This window comes from Sciurus vulgaris, assembly GCF_902686455.1.
Source record: "Sciurus vulgaris genome assembly, chromosome: 2".
NCBI classification, from domain to species: Eukaryota; Metazoa; Chordata; class Mammalia; order Rodentia; family Sciuridae; genus Sciurus; species Sciurus vulgaris.
Window position 1 is genome coordinate 147,072,797 of NC_136462.1, and position 18,734 is coordinate 147,091,530.

At 45.9% G+C, this 18,734-nt stretch overlaps 1 protein-coding gene across 2 annotated transcripts in view; it reads right to left on the reverse strand.

Moving 5' to 3' along the window:
* DET1 (DET1 partner of COP1 E3 ubiquitin ligase) overlaps positions 1-18,734 on the reverse strand; it is a 62,395-nt gene that overhangs the window by 6,154 nt on the left and 37,507 nt on the right. Inside the window, exon 4 of one of the 2 annotated variants that reach the window (XM_079127840.1) lies at positions 13,426-13,570. In XM_079127840.1, coding sequence (XP_078983966.1) covers positions 13,426-13,570 — 145 coding nt within the window. Of the gene's footprint in view, positions 1-13,290; positions 13,571-18,734 lie in introns of those variants that run through there. The other variant, XM_079127841.1, reaches the window with a different exon arrangement.

The following is an 18,734-nucleotide window of genomic DNA, read 5'->3' on the forward strand; positions in this document are numbered from 1 at the left end:
CCAGAATGGGGCAGGTACCTGATAGGAACTGTTACCACAGAAGAAAGCCAAAGTCATGGCCTGGCAGAGAAGAGAAGAAAAAATACCATTTCTTCCTGCTGGTCTCCAGTTGGGGTTCCCCTGGTGGTGTGGTCTTTGGGGACTCAGACTCTCAAGCCACAGGATAGATCTAGAGGGCCCCATAGTAAACAGCAAACATAGGAGGTTCCAGGCATGGTGGCCTACACCTGTAATCCCAGCAGCTCCAGAGGCTGAGGCAGGAGGATCAAGAGTTCAAAGCCAACCTCAGCAACTCAGTGAGACTCTCTCTAAATAAAAAATATTAAAAAAAAAAAAAGGCTGAGGATGTGGCTCAGGGGTTAAGTGCCCCTAGGTTCAATCCCTAGCACACAAAAAAAAGAAGAGGCTGGCTACAAGTATGTACAGGAAACTGAGGACCCTAAAGGATCAACGGTTTTGGATCCAGAAATAAGTGCCTGGCCCAAGTCCCAGGAGTCAGTCCACATGAACCTGCCTTTCCAAAATGTACTGGGAGGTGCACATTGTTTTTTTGTCATCCTCTGTTAGTGCACATCATTTCTGGGCTCTGAGTGGCCAACAAAACTGCTCTAAACTGTAATTCTTTTCATATATATATATATTTTTAGTTGCAGATGGACACAGTATATTTTTTAAATATTTGTTTAGTTGTCAATGGACCTTTATTTACTTGTTTATATGCAGTGCTGAGAATCAAACCCAGTGCCTCACATGTGCGAGGCAAGCTATCCACCACTAAGCCACAACCTCAGCCCCTAAACTGCTATTCTTTTTCTTTCTTAAAAAATTTTTGGTTGTAGAGGGACACAATACTCTTTATTTTATTTATTTATTTACTTATTTATATGCAATGCTGAGAATCAAACCCAGTGCCCTCACACATGCGAGGCAAGCTGTCCACCACTGAGCCACAACTCCAGCCCCCTAAATTGCTATTCTTAACTGTTTGATCTTGGCTTCTCAAAAATTGGTTCCCAGCCCCTTGGGGAAACCAAGACATCTCTCCTGAAGACTGTCCAAGCAAGGCAGTTTTTGTTTACCTTAAGTAAGGCTGCCATTCCGCTTCTGCCACAAGTCCTCAGCAGCAGGTCTGTCCTGAGAAAACTGTGGAATGTGTACTTGTGCTTCCCCCAGGCAGAGAAGAGGCAGAGCCCAACATTTGGGTCCTGAGTGTTTGCACAAGTAGAGTGTTGGCATAAGTGTGTGTGACACGCATCCTTGTTTCCTGGCAGCAGGACCCTGGATAATTTCTATGTGTGCATTTGCAGTTTTGCTTCTAAAGCTGATGACACAAAACCTGGCTACACCAGAGATGTCTCTCCTCTGCTACACAACAAGCAAAAGTACAAACCCAATCTCTTTCCTTTCAGCATAGATGCAGTGTTTTTGCTGCCTTCAGCCAAGGCCATCACCTGACACTGAGATGTATGATCACTGCCAAAATAAGCCAGCTTAACACTAGAGTCCCTGGTTGCTACCAGAATGTCATTTAGCACTTCTGGAGAAATCATATGCCTGCAACCTGGCTCTAAAGTGCCCATTTTAAAAAATGCATATACATCTTCCCCCATTTTCTTTTTTCTTTTTTTCTTTTTTTTAATTTTGGTAAGACATGTTGCTGTTTAAATCTGGGTAATACCAGCTCAAAGTGATGGAGTGGTCATTGCCAAAAGCAAAAACTGTTCATTCAACCAAATTAAACCAACAGAGGTTAACTGCAAACAGAGTCTGGAAACTGGGGCACTGTGTGTCACTACTGTGCGAGAGTTCACAGTCTGTGGAGACCACGCAGAGATATAGCTGAATTAGATTGAAGTTCCATAAAAAAGAGTTAAGTTATAAGTGTTTGAGTGAAAATGATCTTCATTTAAATGAATTGAAGGAAAGACCTTTAGGAGAAGATGTGCAAGGCAAACAACTGGGTCAATGCAAGGACTTAGGGTTAGAAATTGGCAAAGTAGCGCACACAACCCAAGGTAAGGGGGTGAGAGGTCATCAGGTTACTGGTTATGGCTTAGTTGGCATAGCTGGGGTCAGGGGGTTCAGACTGAATAGGGAGGTGAACAGAGGTCAAAACTTGCGAAAGGATTGGAGGAGCTGGGCCTGGTGGTGCATACCTGTAATCCCAGCAACTGGGGAGGCTGAGGCAGGAGGATCACAAGTTCAAGGCTAGCCTCAGCACCTTAGCCAGCTCCTGTCTCAAACAAACAAACAAAAACCTACCTTGCATTCACACCAAGGATAACAACATGCTCAACAGATGGGATGAAAAAGAGGCAGGTGTGTAGAAGGATGTGGTTACAAACTTGAGAGAGTAAAAGTAGTGAAAGAAGGTACATGAGTGTCTAAAATTCAGTTGAAATAAAAGAGTTTTAAGTCAAGTAATATAAGATGTGGACTGACCAAGAATGTTACTGATACTAAAACCCCAAAGTGGATGCCAGGGCAAGGGACAGAGAAGAGGTCTATGAGATTTGAAGTCCCTAAGCAAGGTGGAGTGTCCCAGAGCCTAGGAAGGAGTCCAGGAGTTTAAGAAGAGAGAAGGACAGTAGGAACTTCAGAGGCAAAGGAATGCTGCATGGAGGTGGCAGAATAATATCCAGATGGTGGTGAGGAGTGGGGAGGGAGCATGCTGGCTCACTGGCGATGCACAGGTGTGCACTGTCACTGTCAGGTGAGGGAAGGGAAGGAGCAAGGAGCACTGGTGAAATGACAACCATGAGAGGCTGTCTCTTCTCAGTAGGGCGAATGGAGATGGGACCAGGGAGGAAAGGGAAAGGGAATGAGAGTTCAGAGTGCAAGCTGAGAGCTGGGACAGGGTGCCTATGTAGAGACTGGGTGGAGATGCTGATGGGGTGTATAACCAGAAGAGTCCCCAGGGCCAGGAGGGCTAGGGCCAGAGCCTTGCCATATCCAGGATCGGATCTGGAATCTGTGCCTAACATCCAGTGTTGACTCTGCTTCTATAAAGGATGAAACAGAAGGTCACAAGCCGTGAAAAGACATGCAATCTAACTAGTCATCAAGGAAACGGAAAGGTGTTACCATCGATCCCCCAAAGTAGAGATGTTAATCGAAACCACAGTGGGGATGAAACTGGCAAGGGAAAAGTACAGAACAAGGGAAAGATGACCCAGTCTGTAAATGCCATAAGGAGGAGAGCTGGCAAAGGTACAGGGATGGAGTGGTCATAGAGAGGAAGATGGAAGGTGCAGGATCTCAGAAGCCAAAGGGACCAGCGCTTCAGGAAGAAAGACAATGACTGTGCAAATGCTGCCCAGAGGTCAGCTAGGCCCTTGTAGGATAAGCCCTGGAAGGTGCCCATGGGGGCTTTGCAGTGTGGAGGCCATGATTCACCAAAGGATATGACGATGGGAGATGGTGGGAAGGGAAGAAAGGTTGGTGTGGGCCAAGAGTGGAATCTCCAGTAAAGGTCGTCTTCTGACAGCAGAGAGCATCATCACTTTTTCCTTTGTGACATGGTGGACTGTGTCGGGGTGTGCAATGGAAGAAGAGGCTTTGAGCTAGGGAGAAACAGGTCTTGGCAAGGTGGCAAGAGACCAGGCCTCCAAGGGAGAGCACAGGATGGGACCCTAGGGACAAGAGTGCCCTTTGTTAGGTTGGGAACAGCAGCATCTGATATGAGCAACATGGACACCTCAACAGAAACAGAACGTCCTTGGAATCAGTACACAGGGAACATTTCTTGTTCTTTTCAACATTTCATATAATTGTTCTCAAACAAAAGAACTCTCCTCTCCTTCAGCTGTCACTGGGGGAATGCATATAACAAGCCTCTTCAGGGGGAAGTTTGGCCATATCTGTCAACACATAAGATGTACAGGCCATTGGCTTCCTAATTCCCTGTAGGAATGTGTCCTCTAGCAAGAGCAGCAATACTCAGCAGGAACTCTCTGCAAGATGGAAGGATTCCCTGTCTGCACAGCCAGTATGAAAGCGAACAGCTCCACATGGCCTCTTGAAATGTGGCTAGTGTGACCAAGGAACTGAATTTTCAGTGTTATTTAACTTGACTTAATTTAGATAGACACATGTGGCTGGTGGCTGCCATATTGAACAGCACAGCTATGGATATTTTTTCCCATGTGTACCAAGTATACAAAGTTAGCCACTGAGGACTGTAACAGTAAAGGTTTGAACATAAACACCATCAATAGGGGGTTAGTGAAAGAAATTACAGTGCATCCACACAGACTGTAACCCCTGAAACAAAACTAAGATGTATTGCTCAGTGAAAAATGAAGAAGTGGATCAGGGCATGTTAGCACACACCTATAATGTTAGCACACCCAGCAACTTGGGAGGCTGAGGCAGTTGGATCACTAGTTTGGGTCAGCCTGGGTAACTCAGTGAGACCCTGTCTCAAAATAAAAAACAAAAGAACTGGGGAAGTAGCTCAGTGGTACAGTGTCCCTGGGTTCAATTCCCGGTACCAAAAAAAAAGGTACATTGTATAGTCACTAGTTTTTGTAGAAAAGGGAGAACATGTGTCCACATAGGTCTATAGATGCACTGGACATTTTGAAAGACATATCCCAAAATTGGTAGCATACTCAACTCCAAAGAGAGACACTGAAGGCCTGAAGAGCTAGGTATCAGGTAGAAGAACATCCCACCTTTCCCACCTTTAGAAGTTAGTATCATGCTCATGTTGTTACACTGAGTCAATTAAAATAAGAGAAATAAAAAGTTTAAGAAAAGTATATAAAAGCTGTAGCCAGACACTATGTAAATTATCCGAATGTTTTGAGTATACATTCTGATACACATGGACCCTGTAACACTTCCTGCTCCCCATTGCTGGTTCAGGATTTGGGGAAAGACACCTGACTTGCCTCTGAAATTTGTTGTGGTAAGTATTGCCAGCTCAGGTTCAAATCAAATTGTGCCCTAGCTCTCAAATTAGCATAACAAATCTTGCCAGAACAGTCCCCCTCAGTGTTTTCATTGCTTGGCTAGAAGGAGGGGCAGACAGAGCAGGGTGCTCTGTTTCCATAGTCCCGTATAGCACTTTAACTGCCTTAGATTTGAATAATCTCCGTGAACTGAAATGTCAACTGAGGGGCAGTATGGCTGGAAGGACACCTGTTGTCTAGACTCTGTTGAGCCCACACTCCACTCACCCACCCATCAGACCTCAGTTTCCCCCTCAAGAACAGTGAGGGAGGAGAGTGGGATGCAACTCTGGCATCTGAGGAGCCTACAACTCACCCAAAGAGGAATGCCCAGGTCCTGATGCATTAGATCACCTTGAGGCAGAACCCAAGGGTGCTGTAAAAGCCACATTGGATGTCCCAGAGAATCCAATTAGTTCTCCTCTGGGCTCTTGGCCAGTGCTCCTCCCAGTCATCCATTCCTTCAGGCTGCTGGGGTGAGAAGAGCTTAAACTTTGTAGTCACCTGGATCCAGGTTTAAGTGCTCTATTGTGTGACCTTGGAGGGATGAGGGGATGACTGCATATCTCTGAACCTCAGTTACTCCCTTCCTATTAGGTGCCATTAGGGGGACTCCCTAAGATAACTGTGTACTCTGATTGTGCCCAGGGGTGTCATCCTGGATGGCTTTGCCTCTCCTGCCCTCCTGCCCTAACACTGCAGAGGTGGTATCTCTGTCTTCACAGAGCCTGGCTCCATTCTGCAGTCCTGACTGGGAACCTAGTAGTGAATACAGATGCACGCCCATCTGTTGTAGTTATTATTATTATTCTCAAACATTCTTCCCATAATTTTAATTAGAAAATGTTGTATAGGAGCCAGTCACCCATCATCCTATTTCCTTCAATTCACTCAACTGTAGATTAAACCAGATTGTTAAAAATTTGTAGCCAAAAATGAAATGAAATTAAAAAGCCAAATGATTCAAGAGGGTATCTCCTGAGAGTCTTTCTTTCCTCCTTCCTTGAACATTTATCAACATTCAGATACAAGATGTCCAAGCCCAGGTAACTGCCCTGAGCTGCTTGGAGGCTAGTGGGGAAGACAAATTCAGAGAAAGTCTATTTAATTTCACAGGGGGCTGCCACATAATAGGGGCACCCAAGAGTGAGTGCAATGATAGGAGTGATGAGAAGAGGGATCAAGGAATACCTCCTAGAAGAGGTGACACCTGAGCTCAAACTATGAATAGTAGTTAGGAGCCAGGCATGGTGGTGTACACCCGTAACTCCAGTGAATCCTGGGAGGCTGAGGCAGGAGGATCACAAGTTTGAGGCCAGACTCAGCAATTTAGCAAGACCCTGTTTCAAAATAAAAACAAAGGTAGCTCAGTGGTAAAGTACTACTGGGTTCAATTTCCAGTACTGGGAGAAAATTTTTAAAAATAAATGAGATGTAAATGTGGGGAGATGAGATGATGGAGGATGATGGGTTTCCAGTAGAAAGGATGGCATGAACAGAGCATGCAGAAATGACACAATCTATGTGATAAACTGCAAACTGTTTCGAGCACAACGTAAAGTAGGGAGAGAGTAGCAGTCTGAATAAAGGCTTCCAAAGAAGTCAGGTCCTAACCCCGGGAGCCTGCAAATGTCACAAGTGGTCTTTGCAGAAGTGATTGAATTAAAGATCTTGAGGTGGGAGATTACCCTGGATTATCTGGAGGTGTAGGGTGGGAGGGGTCCTACATTCAATCTCATGTACCCTTATAAAATGGAGGCAGAGAAAGACTTGAACGCACAGGAGAGGTCACATGATCACAGAGGCAGGGACTGAAGAGGCAACCACAACCAAGGTTGTGGTCCTCTCCTCTCCTCTCTTCTCTCCCTCTCATCTCATCTCCTTCCCTCTCCTCTCTCCCCTGCCTCTCTCTCCTCTCCTCTCCTCTCCTTCCCTCTCCTCTCTCTCCTTCCTCTCTCCCTCTCCTCCCTCTCCTACCTCCCCACCCCCACCCCCGTTGCCTGATGATGCAAGCTGCTTCCCTCCACCATGCTCTTCTGCCATGATGTTCTTCTGCCTTACCTGGAGGCCCAAGAAATGGAGCCAGCCTTCTGTGGACTAAGACCTCTGAAACCATGAGCCCTCAAATAAACCTTTCCTCCTCTATAGTTGTGCCGGTTGGGTCATTTAGTCACAGCAGCATAAGGAAAGTCCATAGCTGTGGGGAACTGGTAAAAGCAAGACTGAGTCTTCCCTAGGGTCTCGCAACAGAGCCCAGACTCACCTTGATTCCAGTCCAGTGAGAACTGACCTCAGACTTCTGGCCTCCAGAACTGTAGGGGAACAAGTGTCAGTGATCATTTGTTTCAGCAGCCACAGGAGTCTAATACTGAATGGAGAGAGGATAGAAGAGAGTGCCGGAGTAATCAGTAAGGGTGGAGAGAAGTGGGTGGGTAGACATTTAGGAAAAGGCTTATGTAGGGAAAAGACAGCCAGCCACTTGGTGGTCTGGGAACATCAAGAGGATCCACTGGGGTCCCAAAAGGGCCCTCTATAGCCAATAAGCAGTGGCAGCCCTTGAAAGAATTACTAGTGTCACAGCATGGTGGAGGTTGTTTTTCAGAAAGACCACCCTGGGGCACTGTGATGGAGGAATGGGGGGATGAAGGACAGGAGGAGGCAGGAAAACCTACAGGAACCCAGGTGATTGATGAGGAGGCAAAAGCACCACTTTGTGGTCAAAGATGAGAGAGAAGCTCTGAAGCTGCCGCAGGGAGAGTCTAACAGGAACCTGTGGCTCCTCCTGCTTCCATGGCCTGAGTGGGCCCTGCCTCTAAGGGTTAAGGCTCCCTTCCTGGGCCTGCATCCCAGGCCCTCTGAAAGCAGCAGGTGAGGATGCCTCTCCAGCCACTCTCAGCTATGCCATCTGAGCACAAAGCCACATCCGGGAGAGGACAATGTGGACCCTGACAGCCAAGTCCCTGGGAGCAGGCAAAAGCACATTTTTTGTCCTGTTGGGACTGGGATAATTGGGGCATTAACGGAAATGCATTTCTCACCTATTTTCTGTCTGATTGAAAAGTACTTTGCAGTCATTTAGAGCCCTCACACCTCCTATAATCAGAGCTCACTTTGCTCAGACAGAGGCAGAAAACTGGGTCACCACGTGGCTCCAATGCCTCCCAGAATTCAACAAGCAAAAAGTGCAGCTTCACTCGCTTCCCTGCCACTGGAGGACATAGCCAGTCTCTGCAGACTGAGACCCCTTCACTGCCCAGCCGCTCATGAGTGCAGCAAGTTCACTACACAGGCTGAGCCCCAAGGACTCATAGGATGGGACTCCTGATTATTTTCCCATCGCTGCCTGAAGTCAACTATGTGGGTCACATCTGCAGCATCACTATCACAGGACAATACCCTGGCTTTATTCCCTTTTTTTTTTTTTTTTTTTGTGGGGTCGGGGGAGGATTGGGAGGGTGGCAGTACTAGTGATTGAACCACTGAGGTACACCCCCACCGAGATCTTTTTCTTTTGAGACAGGGTCTTGCTAAATTGTCCAGGCTGACCCCAAACTTGCTATCCTCCTGCCTCTCAGCCTCTCGGCCTCTCGAGTTGCTGGATTTCAGACATGTGCCACTGTACCCAGCTCTGTTACTTTTAATTGTAAGAATAAGCCCCATTTGGGGCTGGGGATGTGGCTCAGTGGTAAAGCCTCCTCTTAGTAGCTTACATACTTGTGCAAAGCATACTAGATGGATTCTGTCCCCAACAACAACAACAACAACACACTCACACACAAGTTCCATTTTGACAATTACAACTTTCGGGGATCTAAAAGTTCAGTCAAATCTATAGTAAGACTTCAGTCTCACAACCCTTTCAAAGCTTCTCCCTGCCCCACCTGCTCCCCATTCCCCAGTTCCAGGCCCTTTCAGGGCTGGGATGATGGAAGAGAGAATTGGGGGAAAGTGCAGAGGTTGTTTTTCTCAGCAGGTGCCATCTGTGAGGCTCTCTTGCCAACATTAGCCATCATACCTCCCTACATATTCTCACACAGACCCATACTCTCTCCCATACAGAGTGTGGCTATGTCATGGGTCCAATGGTGGTTTCTTTACAGACTTATCCCCACCCACCCATGCAGAGACCTCTGCCCTGGACCTTTCTGAGATGGACATTGGAGCTATGCTGCCCACACCTTCTCAGAGAAGGGCCTGTAGCCCTGCTGTTGGAAAAGCTGTCAGCACCAGGGACAGCCCCAGAGAGCTGTATTGTCCAGGTCACACCATTCCAATTGCATTTCCAGTCAGGCTAACAGATGCAGCAAACAAAAACTACTCGGCTATTTAAGGCAGCAAAGAATTTATTACTGGAAATTAGGTGTTTACATCTCAGAAGGGCCCAGCTCCATCTGCCTGCAGAAACCAAGTTGCTCCACCTGCACCTTCACCAGGAAGGAGGGCTTCCAGAGGGATCTTGGGGGTGGGTGACCTCCACGCCACTGCCTCTCCTTAACCCAGGGATGGGGGGCTGTCAAGTTACTGCCACATCCACTTCTCAACACCCACAAAGCTGCCATGGAAAAAGTACTACAGCTCCCCAACCAAAGCAGGTAGGGCACAAGGGGAGGATGGCCTCTGCCTCTCTTCTTTCTTCCAACTTTTGTGCAAGGGACTAGTGAAATACCATGTACACTCTCAGCTGCTTTCCCCTGCTCTGAAGTCAAGCAATGGAAAGATGGCTCTAGAGTTTGGGAGCCCATCAGAAAGGGAGAGTAGGGTCTCCTGCTCTGACCAGAGGCTTGCTGAGCTGCAGAGAACATGTGAACCTGCTCCGTGCAGCCTGGACAGCAGGGTTTGATAGGAGAGTTCTTGGGAGGGAAATACTGATGGTCTCTTACAGAGCTTGGCTGGGGCACATACATGAAGATCAAGAATAGTGCCTCCTGAGGATCATAAGTTCAAAGCCAGCCTCAGAAATTTAGCAAGGCCCTAAGCAACTCAGTGAGACACTGTCTCTAAATAAAATATTAAAAAGGGCTGGGGATGTCGCTCAGTGGTTAAGCGCCCTGGGTTCAATCTCTGGGACCAAAAAAAAAAAAAAAAAAAAAAATGGTGGCTGGAGGCTGGAGGTGCAGCCTATCCTGCAAGACAAGGAGAGAAGGGCAGGGGTTGGGGAACCCATGCTGATTGTGACTGGTGAGACAAAGGTAAGCAAGGGGCCTCCAAGGTTTCTGTGGCTCGGTGGGCACAGAGGAGGAAGCCAGGCTTAAGCCAACATCACTGGTAACCCACTCACCTCAGGGGTCCTCACAGTAAGAGGCTGGTTGGGGTAGGCCACAGGGGTAGAAGCTGAGGCAGTCAGGGAGAGGTCAGCCACGAAACACACCTGCTGGTCGATTAAGGGGTCTTAAACAAGGGTTCTGCAGGTGGCAGACAGACAGTTCAGTGTTCAATATTAGAAATTGGTCCTACCTCCAAAATGGATCCTGATTTGACTATTTTTGTACCACATCTGCTGCTAGAACCCTGGTCTTGCCTGACCTATTGCCTTGGCTCCTAACTGGCCTCCCTGTTTCCTTCCACCCCTTCCTTCAAGCAAAGCCCTCCAATGAAACACAGATCAGATCATATTATTTATTTATTAGTTTCTCTGTGTATGTTCAGTCTCAGGATGTGTGGCTTTGCTGTACCTGCAGCCTGGAGAAGTGCTGACATGGACAGGTGTTCAATGAGGGCCTCACTGAACAGAAGAGCCTAAGCCAGTGGCCAGGGCAGGGCCTCACCTGCTGATAACCATGTTGGTTACCCAGGGCTGTCCTGACATACTCCAGAATGCAGAGGAGCAAAAAACCAGCTCCAGATTCAGTTTTGTTCCAGAAAATGCCACGAGAATGTCAGAGAACATTACAAAATGTGCCTTTTAAGATGATTTTCAAAAATGTTTCTGAAGAAGCATTCCAAAACAATAAATGACAAAACTGGGTTACCAATGAGATGAATGACCAAAATGATACATGGTGATACATGGGAGTGGATTCTAGATAACTAGAACCTGAAATATTAGCCAGTGATGGACTCTGACAGGACACACAGGAATGTCTCCAAGATGTAACCAAAAAAAATTAGAAATGAAAAGGGTGGGGATTTATTAAAAGTAAATAATGAATATTTACTGAATGAATCAACTGTTTGCATTACAATATTAAGAAAAGAAGAAAATATGCCTAAAATTGAGCTTTAAGACATAAGACAGACTGGTGTATTTCCAGATGGGGTCAAATGTTCTGAAAAACGGTCACTAAGGTAAGTAGTCCTGGCATTTCATCCACCTCTGGTTCATATATTCCTCTGGCTTCAAATCACTCATATATTTACATTATTTTCCTATCATTTTGAATGCATTTTTGAGAACTCTTAAATCCCTTGTGAAATGAGGCAGGAAACAAGACAGAACAAATGAATCAGAAGACCCAAATCAAAGAGGCTGTAGGAAACATGAAGGACAGGGGAGATACCACTCACTCCAGCAGTAGACTGTGGGTCCACTGTTCTAGTTTTACATCCTCATATCTAGATGGTTGAATACAAGGAGGTTCTCTCATAATTATGGAAAAGCTATTCCTTTCCAGCACTTCATATTAGGAGATACTTGCTGAGTGAACAGACCGGCCATCAAGCAGTGGGAAATTCCACTGCCTTAGTGATAGCTCTGTCACCTCCTGCTGCCATGGGGATGGAGATTAGCAAACTGTAAGCACCCAGGACTCAGAGTTGCAGGAAGGTCAGTCAGAAGGGCCCACTGTGCATCTCTACCCAATGGTCACTGAGGTTTCTGGGTACACCTAATCCCACTGTCACCATGTACTTGCCACAGGGGCATGCAGGCAGTTTTCTCCTGCAAACAGCAGCTGGTCAGGGCTGGGCTCCATGGCTGCCCATCTGCCATCAGCCTTCCCTGGCAAGAACTGTGTACATGTCTCTAAGATAGTGCTTATCTTTGGAGCATCTCATTCCACTTCCCCTGAGCTTTTTATTCCCTATTTTTTATTTTTAATAGCCTTATGGTTATATATGTGAGATGCAAATGAAAAACTACATAAAAAGTAAAATGCACTGTGACATATTCATACATAGACATAATTTGGTTCACTTCCCTTTCCCTCCCCTCCCTCCCTCTGCCTCTACTTTACTGATATCCCTTCTATTTTCAAGAGATCCCCCCCTTTTTTTTATTATTCCTTTATTTCTTTCTAGCTTCTGCATATGAGAGAAAACATTTGGCCCTTGACTTTCTGAGTCTGATTGATTTCACTTAGCATGCTGCTCTCCAGTTTCATCCATTTACCAGCAAATGACATAATTTCATTTTTCTTTAGGGCTGAGTAGAACTCCATTGTGTATATACACCATATTATCTTCATCCATTTGTTGCTTGACAGGCACCTAGGCTGGTTCCATAATTTGTCTATTCCATAATTTGGCTATTGTCCATTCCCCTTGGTTTGGAAAACCCATGAGTGAACCTTAAGAATCTAGTGGAAAGACTCAGACAAAAAGCCTGCACGCCAGCTTTCCCTTCAGTGACTTCCTTGTTCTTTTTCTCTGTTGCTTCCTACTTGAAAAAAAAATTGTATCATTTTGTCTAGAAACTCTAGACAAAAAGTTTCTAGAGTGCTAGAAACTCTTTTTGCCATTTTTTTTTTTTTTTTTTTTTTTTTAGTACCAGGGATTAAACCCAAGGGTACTTTACACTTTATTTTTTATTTTAAGGCAGGGTCTTACTAAGTTTCTTAGGCTTTGCTAAGTTGGGAGACTGGTTTCAAACTTGTGGTCCTCCTGCCTCAGATTCCCAAGTCACTGGGATTACAGGAGTGCACCACCATGCCCAGCATCTAGCACTAGAATCTCAATAAATTTTTATGCTGTTCCAGGTATGAACTGGAAAGTGCTACTTTGATACTAAATTGTGGTACTAGTATCTGGGGATTGCTGCCCTAGCAATGGAGCTGCCTGCACCATCCCTCTGGCATAGCTGCTTCAGGAAGTCTGACGTGTGTGGGCAGAGTCTCAGCTGAGTGCTTCTGTGGGGGAGGCTGGACTTTATTCCCTGTCAAAACTCATGAATGAAGAACCCCACAAGCCCAGACAGTGGTTCTAATGTTGGGGAATCCAATGAATGCCGGTGTCACTCAATGAGTATTGAATATAGAACTGTGGAGGTGAGCCCACTGAAGTCATTGTGAGGGTAAATAGAGGCCTTGAACTAGAGACTGGTCTGAGCCTGAATTAGGTGGCCTCTGACATCCTTTCCAGTTCTGCTCAGGTGATGGTGTGTGCAAGATTACCTTCAGCTCCACGACACTTGGCTCCATGGTATTGCTGGGCCAGGTGTGGGGAGCACACAGCCTTCCCCTGCCTTCCTCTGCACTCCCACCCCAAGCCAGGCCTCCTATGGTTCTGTGGCTCACACAACATAAAATGCACACACCTAGGAGGTGTTTGCAGGCTGAGGCAAGTCAGGTTGGCCTGCACAGTGGGGAATGGAGAGGCGGTGGCTTCCCATTTTCACTTCATCAATAAGAAGCAGCTGGGAGGGAAGCCAGAACCAAGGGTCGTCATCTCCTATAGTCTCTCTAGAAATGAAAAAAGCTAGTCTTTTTCCGCCATGAGTACAATGACTTCAACATCCAGATTAACCCTTTGAGCACTTCCTTACACCCACCCTGACTGACCAAGAGGCTCTGAGCTCCCTCGAGAGGGGCCACCGAGGCTGGCATTTGGCAAGTGCTTTCTACTACGTGTTTTGAGCATCATGTGTGATACCAGGCCAGACATACAGTCTCTTATTTCATTCTTAACATAACCATGGAAAAATCAGTGTTCTAATGCTTATTTATGGATGAGAAAACTATGGCTGAGAGAGGTAGCACAAATTAAGGAGAGGGTCAGAGAGCTGAGAAAGCAGGGAGTCAGAATTCCAGAGGCCAAGCTCTTAGCCACTCACCAGCCTTCCTCCCAACCTTCCCTGCTTGCTCCTACTTCCTTTGTGCTTCACCTAGCCCTCGAGTCACCTGACCCCTCTGCCTCAGGTTTGTATGGGGCCCTCACTTTCTTCAAGGTCTAGCCTGACTCTAAAGGCAGCATGTGCTCATGAAAACCACTTCACATTGCAATCAAATGGAAATGGTTTCAAATCCTGACTTTACTTCCACTGTGTTATCTAGGGCTATGTTCTAATCTAAACAAGAGAATATTATTACCACCCTCAGGAGTCATCATTAGACTGATACAAACGGCTGACAACTCCATAGGACAGGTGCCCAGAGAAGCAGCAATGGAGGTCTATGATGGCTCTCCACATAAGTCCAGGAGGCCAGTCACTTGGGCTCAGTCCTTATTCTTCTATTCATAACTAAGGCCAGCAGCTGAGGGGCCTAGAAGTGTCCCCTAACCTCCACTTACTCATCTTTAAAGTGACAGCCCATAGTACTATCTGTTTAATGAGGCCGTTGTGAGGATTTAAGAAATTAATAATATAAAGTGTAATCACCATAGTAACCACTAAGAAACTTAGCTGTTATTATTTTCTTCTCAAGCAGAACACTTCCCTGGATATCCCTGGCCACTCTATCAGAGGTCAGTAGCATGGTTTAACCCTGGCTCTTTGATCCATCCTGAACTCCCCCAGCCCACAGCTCTGGTTCTTCAGCTTCACTCCCAGCCCTCACCTGTGGCTGTCCCCACTGGATGAGTGTGGTTAACCATTGTGTCTGGCACCTTCCCCCCACCAAAGTCTTCTCTTCCTGGCTCCTCCATCTTGGTTGGGCACCACCTTCCCCCACTTGCTTTTACTCATCCCTGAATCCTCCTTCCCTCACATTGTAGGCACAACACCTCATTCCTCCACTACCCCACCCCACCCCACCCTCTCCATCTCTCACTATTGCCAGTTCAAGACACTTGTCCATCCCCTCCAGGTTGCAGGGCACTGAACCCTGTTCTGGGGGAGGAGGAGCAGGCCTGATGTGTTGGACTAGGTCCAGTCGCATGTGAATGCCCCACACCAAGTCCACCACCCAGACACAGCAGCTGGACAGAAGCCATGCTCTCAGGCAGCCAAGTCATCTGACAAGAGCTGCCTCTGCTGATATTATAGAGTCCAGCTGCCAGTTCTGGGAACCCAGACGGGGTGGAAGAAGTTAGGAACAAATCGGGCAGGGGAGGCAGTGAGAGCAAGAGCTATATGCAGAGAGAAGTTTCTGCTCCTCCCTTTTGTGGGGCTGCTGATCAGTGAGTCAGGCAGTCCCTCTGCCCAAATCATTTCTTTCCTATATTACTGCAATGGCTTCTCCTCTGGACCTCCCTGCCTCTCACTACCAGTCCCCCAACAAATCCATTCTGGAGCCAGAGAAATCTATGAACACAAATCTAACGAGTGCTTCACAGATTAAATTATTTAAGGACTCTGTGAGTACAAACTCTCAGCAGGCCAAAAAGGCTGTTCCCACTGCCACCCTGGTCACCCCACAGGTGTACTTTTTAATCCCCACCATGCCAGCTCTCTCATACCTCCATGCCTCTGTAACCTACCTCTGGCTGGAACACTTTTCTTATCCCACTCTTCCTCCTCTTTCCCTTTGTCACCAACCTAACTCATATCATCCTACAGAATTTCCAACTCAGGTGACATATTTCCAGAAGCTTCCATGCCCCACTGCCACCAGTCTGGGTCATATACTCAAGGTCTCTATGCTCCCCTCTATCACTGGATCTCAGTGCACCTCTCCCCACCCCAGCCTGTTTACTTGTCTTTCTTCCCATCTGGTCCATAAAGTTAGGGAGTGCAAGGACGATACCTTACTGGTCTTTTTAGCCCAGTGCCTAATTCAAGATCAGGTACTCAAATGCAGCTCAGTAAATGGGGGATGAATGCATGGGTGAATCTGAGGTGACCCCGACAGAGTCAACCATGCTCACCACAGTAGATACAGAAGAGTAGGGTCATGCACTCACCAGGACTGATGAATCAGGAGGTAGGAAATGAGCTTGCTGGAGAGCACACATGCTCAGTCTAGAGGGGTCGCTGACTATTGGCATGCGGGACTGAGGGCCTCCTGATGGCAACATGAAAAAGCAGGATATTCCACAAAACTTCAAGACTACAAAAACACTGAACGCCAAATGAAGCACATCACTGAGCAGGGCCTCAACCCAAAGCCTCCAGCATGCACCTCTGCAGAAACATTGGAAGGAACCTACCCACAGCAGCCCTCTCTCAAGTCTAGTGGGAATGGCAAGTTCAGACTCAAGAAGTAGTAACTGCTGCTGACATCAGTCACCCCACTTCCCCTTTCCAATGTCCATGGAAGTCAAGAATTTGCAAACCACCTGGGCTGAGACATCCCTGTTGTTCTTGCACAGACTGTGTGCTGCCAGGGCCTCCAACAACCCCCACTCCATCTTGAAAGGCAGGTTCCACCAGCTGGGTAGCAGACACGTTCTCTCTTCTCCAATTCTTTCATCTCAGCTGCACTTTAGAATCCCAATGGACTTTTCCAGTCCCTGTTACTCTCTCTGCGACATAGCTGGTGACACTTACCTGCTCTAATCATGAACTTGAAGGACAGGGGTAGCAGAACACCTGAACCAATAGAATGTTCAAAGATCAAGAGGGTTAGCACCAAAGCTGGAGGAATAACAGGTTCAGATCACTCACATCCTATAGAGAACCCCTCTACCCCCAGGAACCCCTCTACCCCCATCCGATTGTGACAGCAGGTGATGGCCATGGAGAAAAAGAGCCTTAGAGCAATCACATGTGAGGGCTGCCCGTTGCTAGGAAGCAACCAGCAACAGCTGGCTGAGAAATAAGTTGTGTCCTTGGAAAAGCATGTTCCTGGCCACTGATTAAATGCTGCTGCTGCGTCTCTTCCTTCAGGGAGCTATAGAAATGTGCTGAATTAATGCAGACAGGAGCAGCCCAATTCACAAGCTGGCTAAGTCTCCTCTTGTCTCTGCAAAGGAAAGGCTCAGGGGACAGGAAAGAAGTTGCTAAACCCCCAGGAAGCAGATAAAGAAAATCCTGGCCTCAGAAACTCAGTTCAACAAGCCCAGAGTGTCTATTTAATATCACCTCTGCTGCTGCAGGAGAATCCATTAAATACTTTTTTTAATATTAATTTTTAATATTAATGGTAAAGGGCCCTCTACCACTGAGCTACATCCCATTCCTTTTTATTTTTCTATTTTGAGACAGGACTGTGTTAAGTTGCTGAGGCCGGCCTTGAACATAAGATGCTCCTACATCAGCCTCCAGAGTTGCGGGGATTACAAGCATGTACTAACCACACGCAGCAGTTAAATACTTGAAAAAAAAAAAAAATCATTAAATCCCACTTCTGTATGTATACCTAAAATAAATGGAAACAGGATTTCTAAGCTATATTTGCATACCTCCTGTTCACAGCAGCACTATTTGCAATAGCCAAGAGTAGCAATAACCCAAGTGTTCACCAATGAATGAATGGACAAATATGATATATACATACAATGAAATATTATTCCAGCTTAAAAAGGAAGGAAATTCTGACACATGTTATAATAAATGAACCTTCAGGATGTTATGCTAAGAGAAATAAGCCAGTCACAAAAGGATAAATGCTGTAGGATTCTACTTGAAGGTTATCTAAAGAACTCAAAATCACAGAGACAGAAAGTAGAATGGTGGTCACCAGGGTCTGGGAGAATATGGGAAATTTCTGCTTAATGGAAATAAAGTTACAGTTTTGCAAGATGAAAGTTACAGGGGCTGGAGGCAAAATTCAGTGATACAGCACAAGCTTAACATGCCCAAAATCCTGGGTTCAATCTCCAGCACCAAGAAAAAAAAAAAAAAGAGAAAGTGAAATGTTTGTACAACAATGTGAATATACTTAACATTATAGAACTATATAGTACACTTAGAAATGGTTAAAATGATGTTATAGTTTAGATTAGATATGTAGTGTCCCCCAAAAGTTCACGTGTTAAGTAATCCAAGAATTTTCAGAGGTTAACCGATTGGGTTATGATATGGATTAACTGGGTGGTCAGTATAGGCAAGCAGGATGTGGATGGAGGAAGTGGGTCACTGGGGGGACATGACTTTGGGATTTATATTTTGTCCCTGGTGAGCGGAGCACTCTGCATCCTAACTGCCATATCCTGAGATGTTTTCCTCTGCCATGCACTTCTGCCATGATGTTCTGCCTCACCTTGGGCCCAGAGCCATGGAGTTAATTATGGACTGATACCTCTGAAACTAAGCCAAAATAAACTTTTCCTCCTCTACATTGTTCTTGTCTGGTCTTTTAGTTACAACAATGAAAAAACTGACAAAAACAGATGACATGCTAGGCAAACACTCTACTATTGAGTTACACCCCCAGTCCTATAACTAAAAACTGTTTGACTCTTAAAAGATTTTAAGGAAATACATATTCACAGTTTAAAAAATGCATTCATAAAAGGTTTAATAAGCTAGTTCATGTTCCCTCATTTCCAAGCCACTATGCAGAGGTAACCATATTAATAACCTTCTATAACATGACTGGACCAGTATGGATCTATTTATGTCTATATTGACCTTCAGGTTCAGTAGAGGTTGTTTTTCTTTTAAAAAAATTTGTTTTAATTAGTCATACATGACAGTAGAATACACTTTGATACATCATATATAGTGGAGTATAATTTCTCATTCTTCTGGTTATACATGATGTAGAACCCCACCAGTCATATAGTTATATATGTACACAGGGT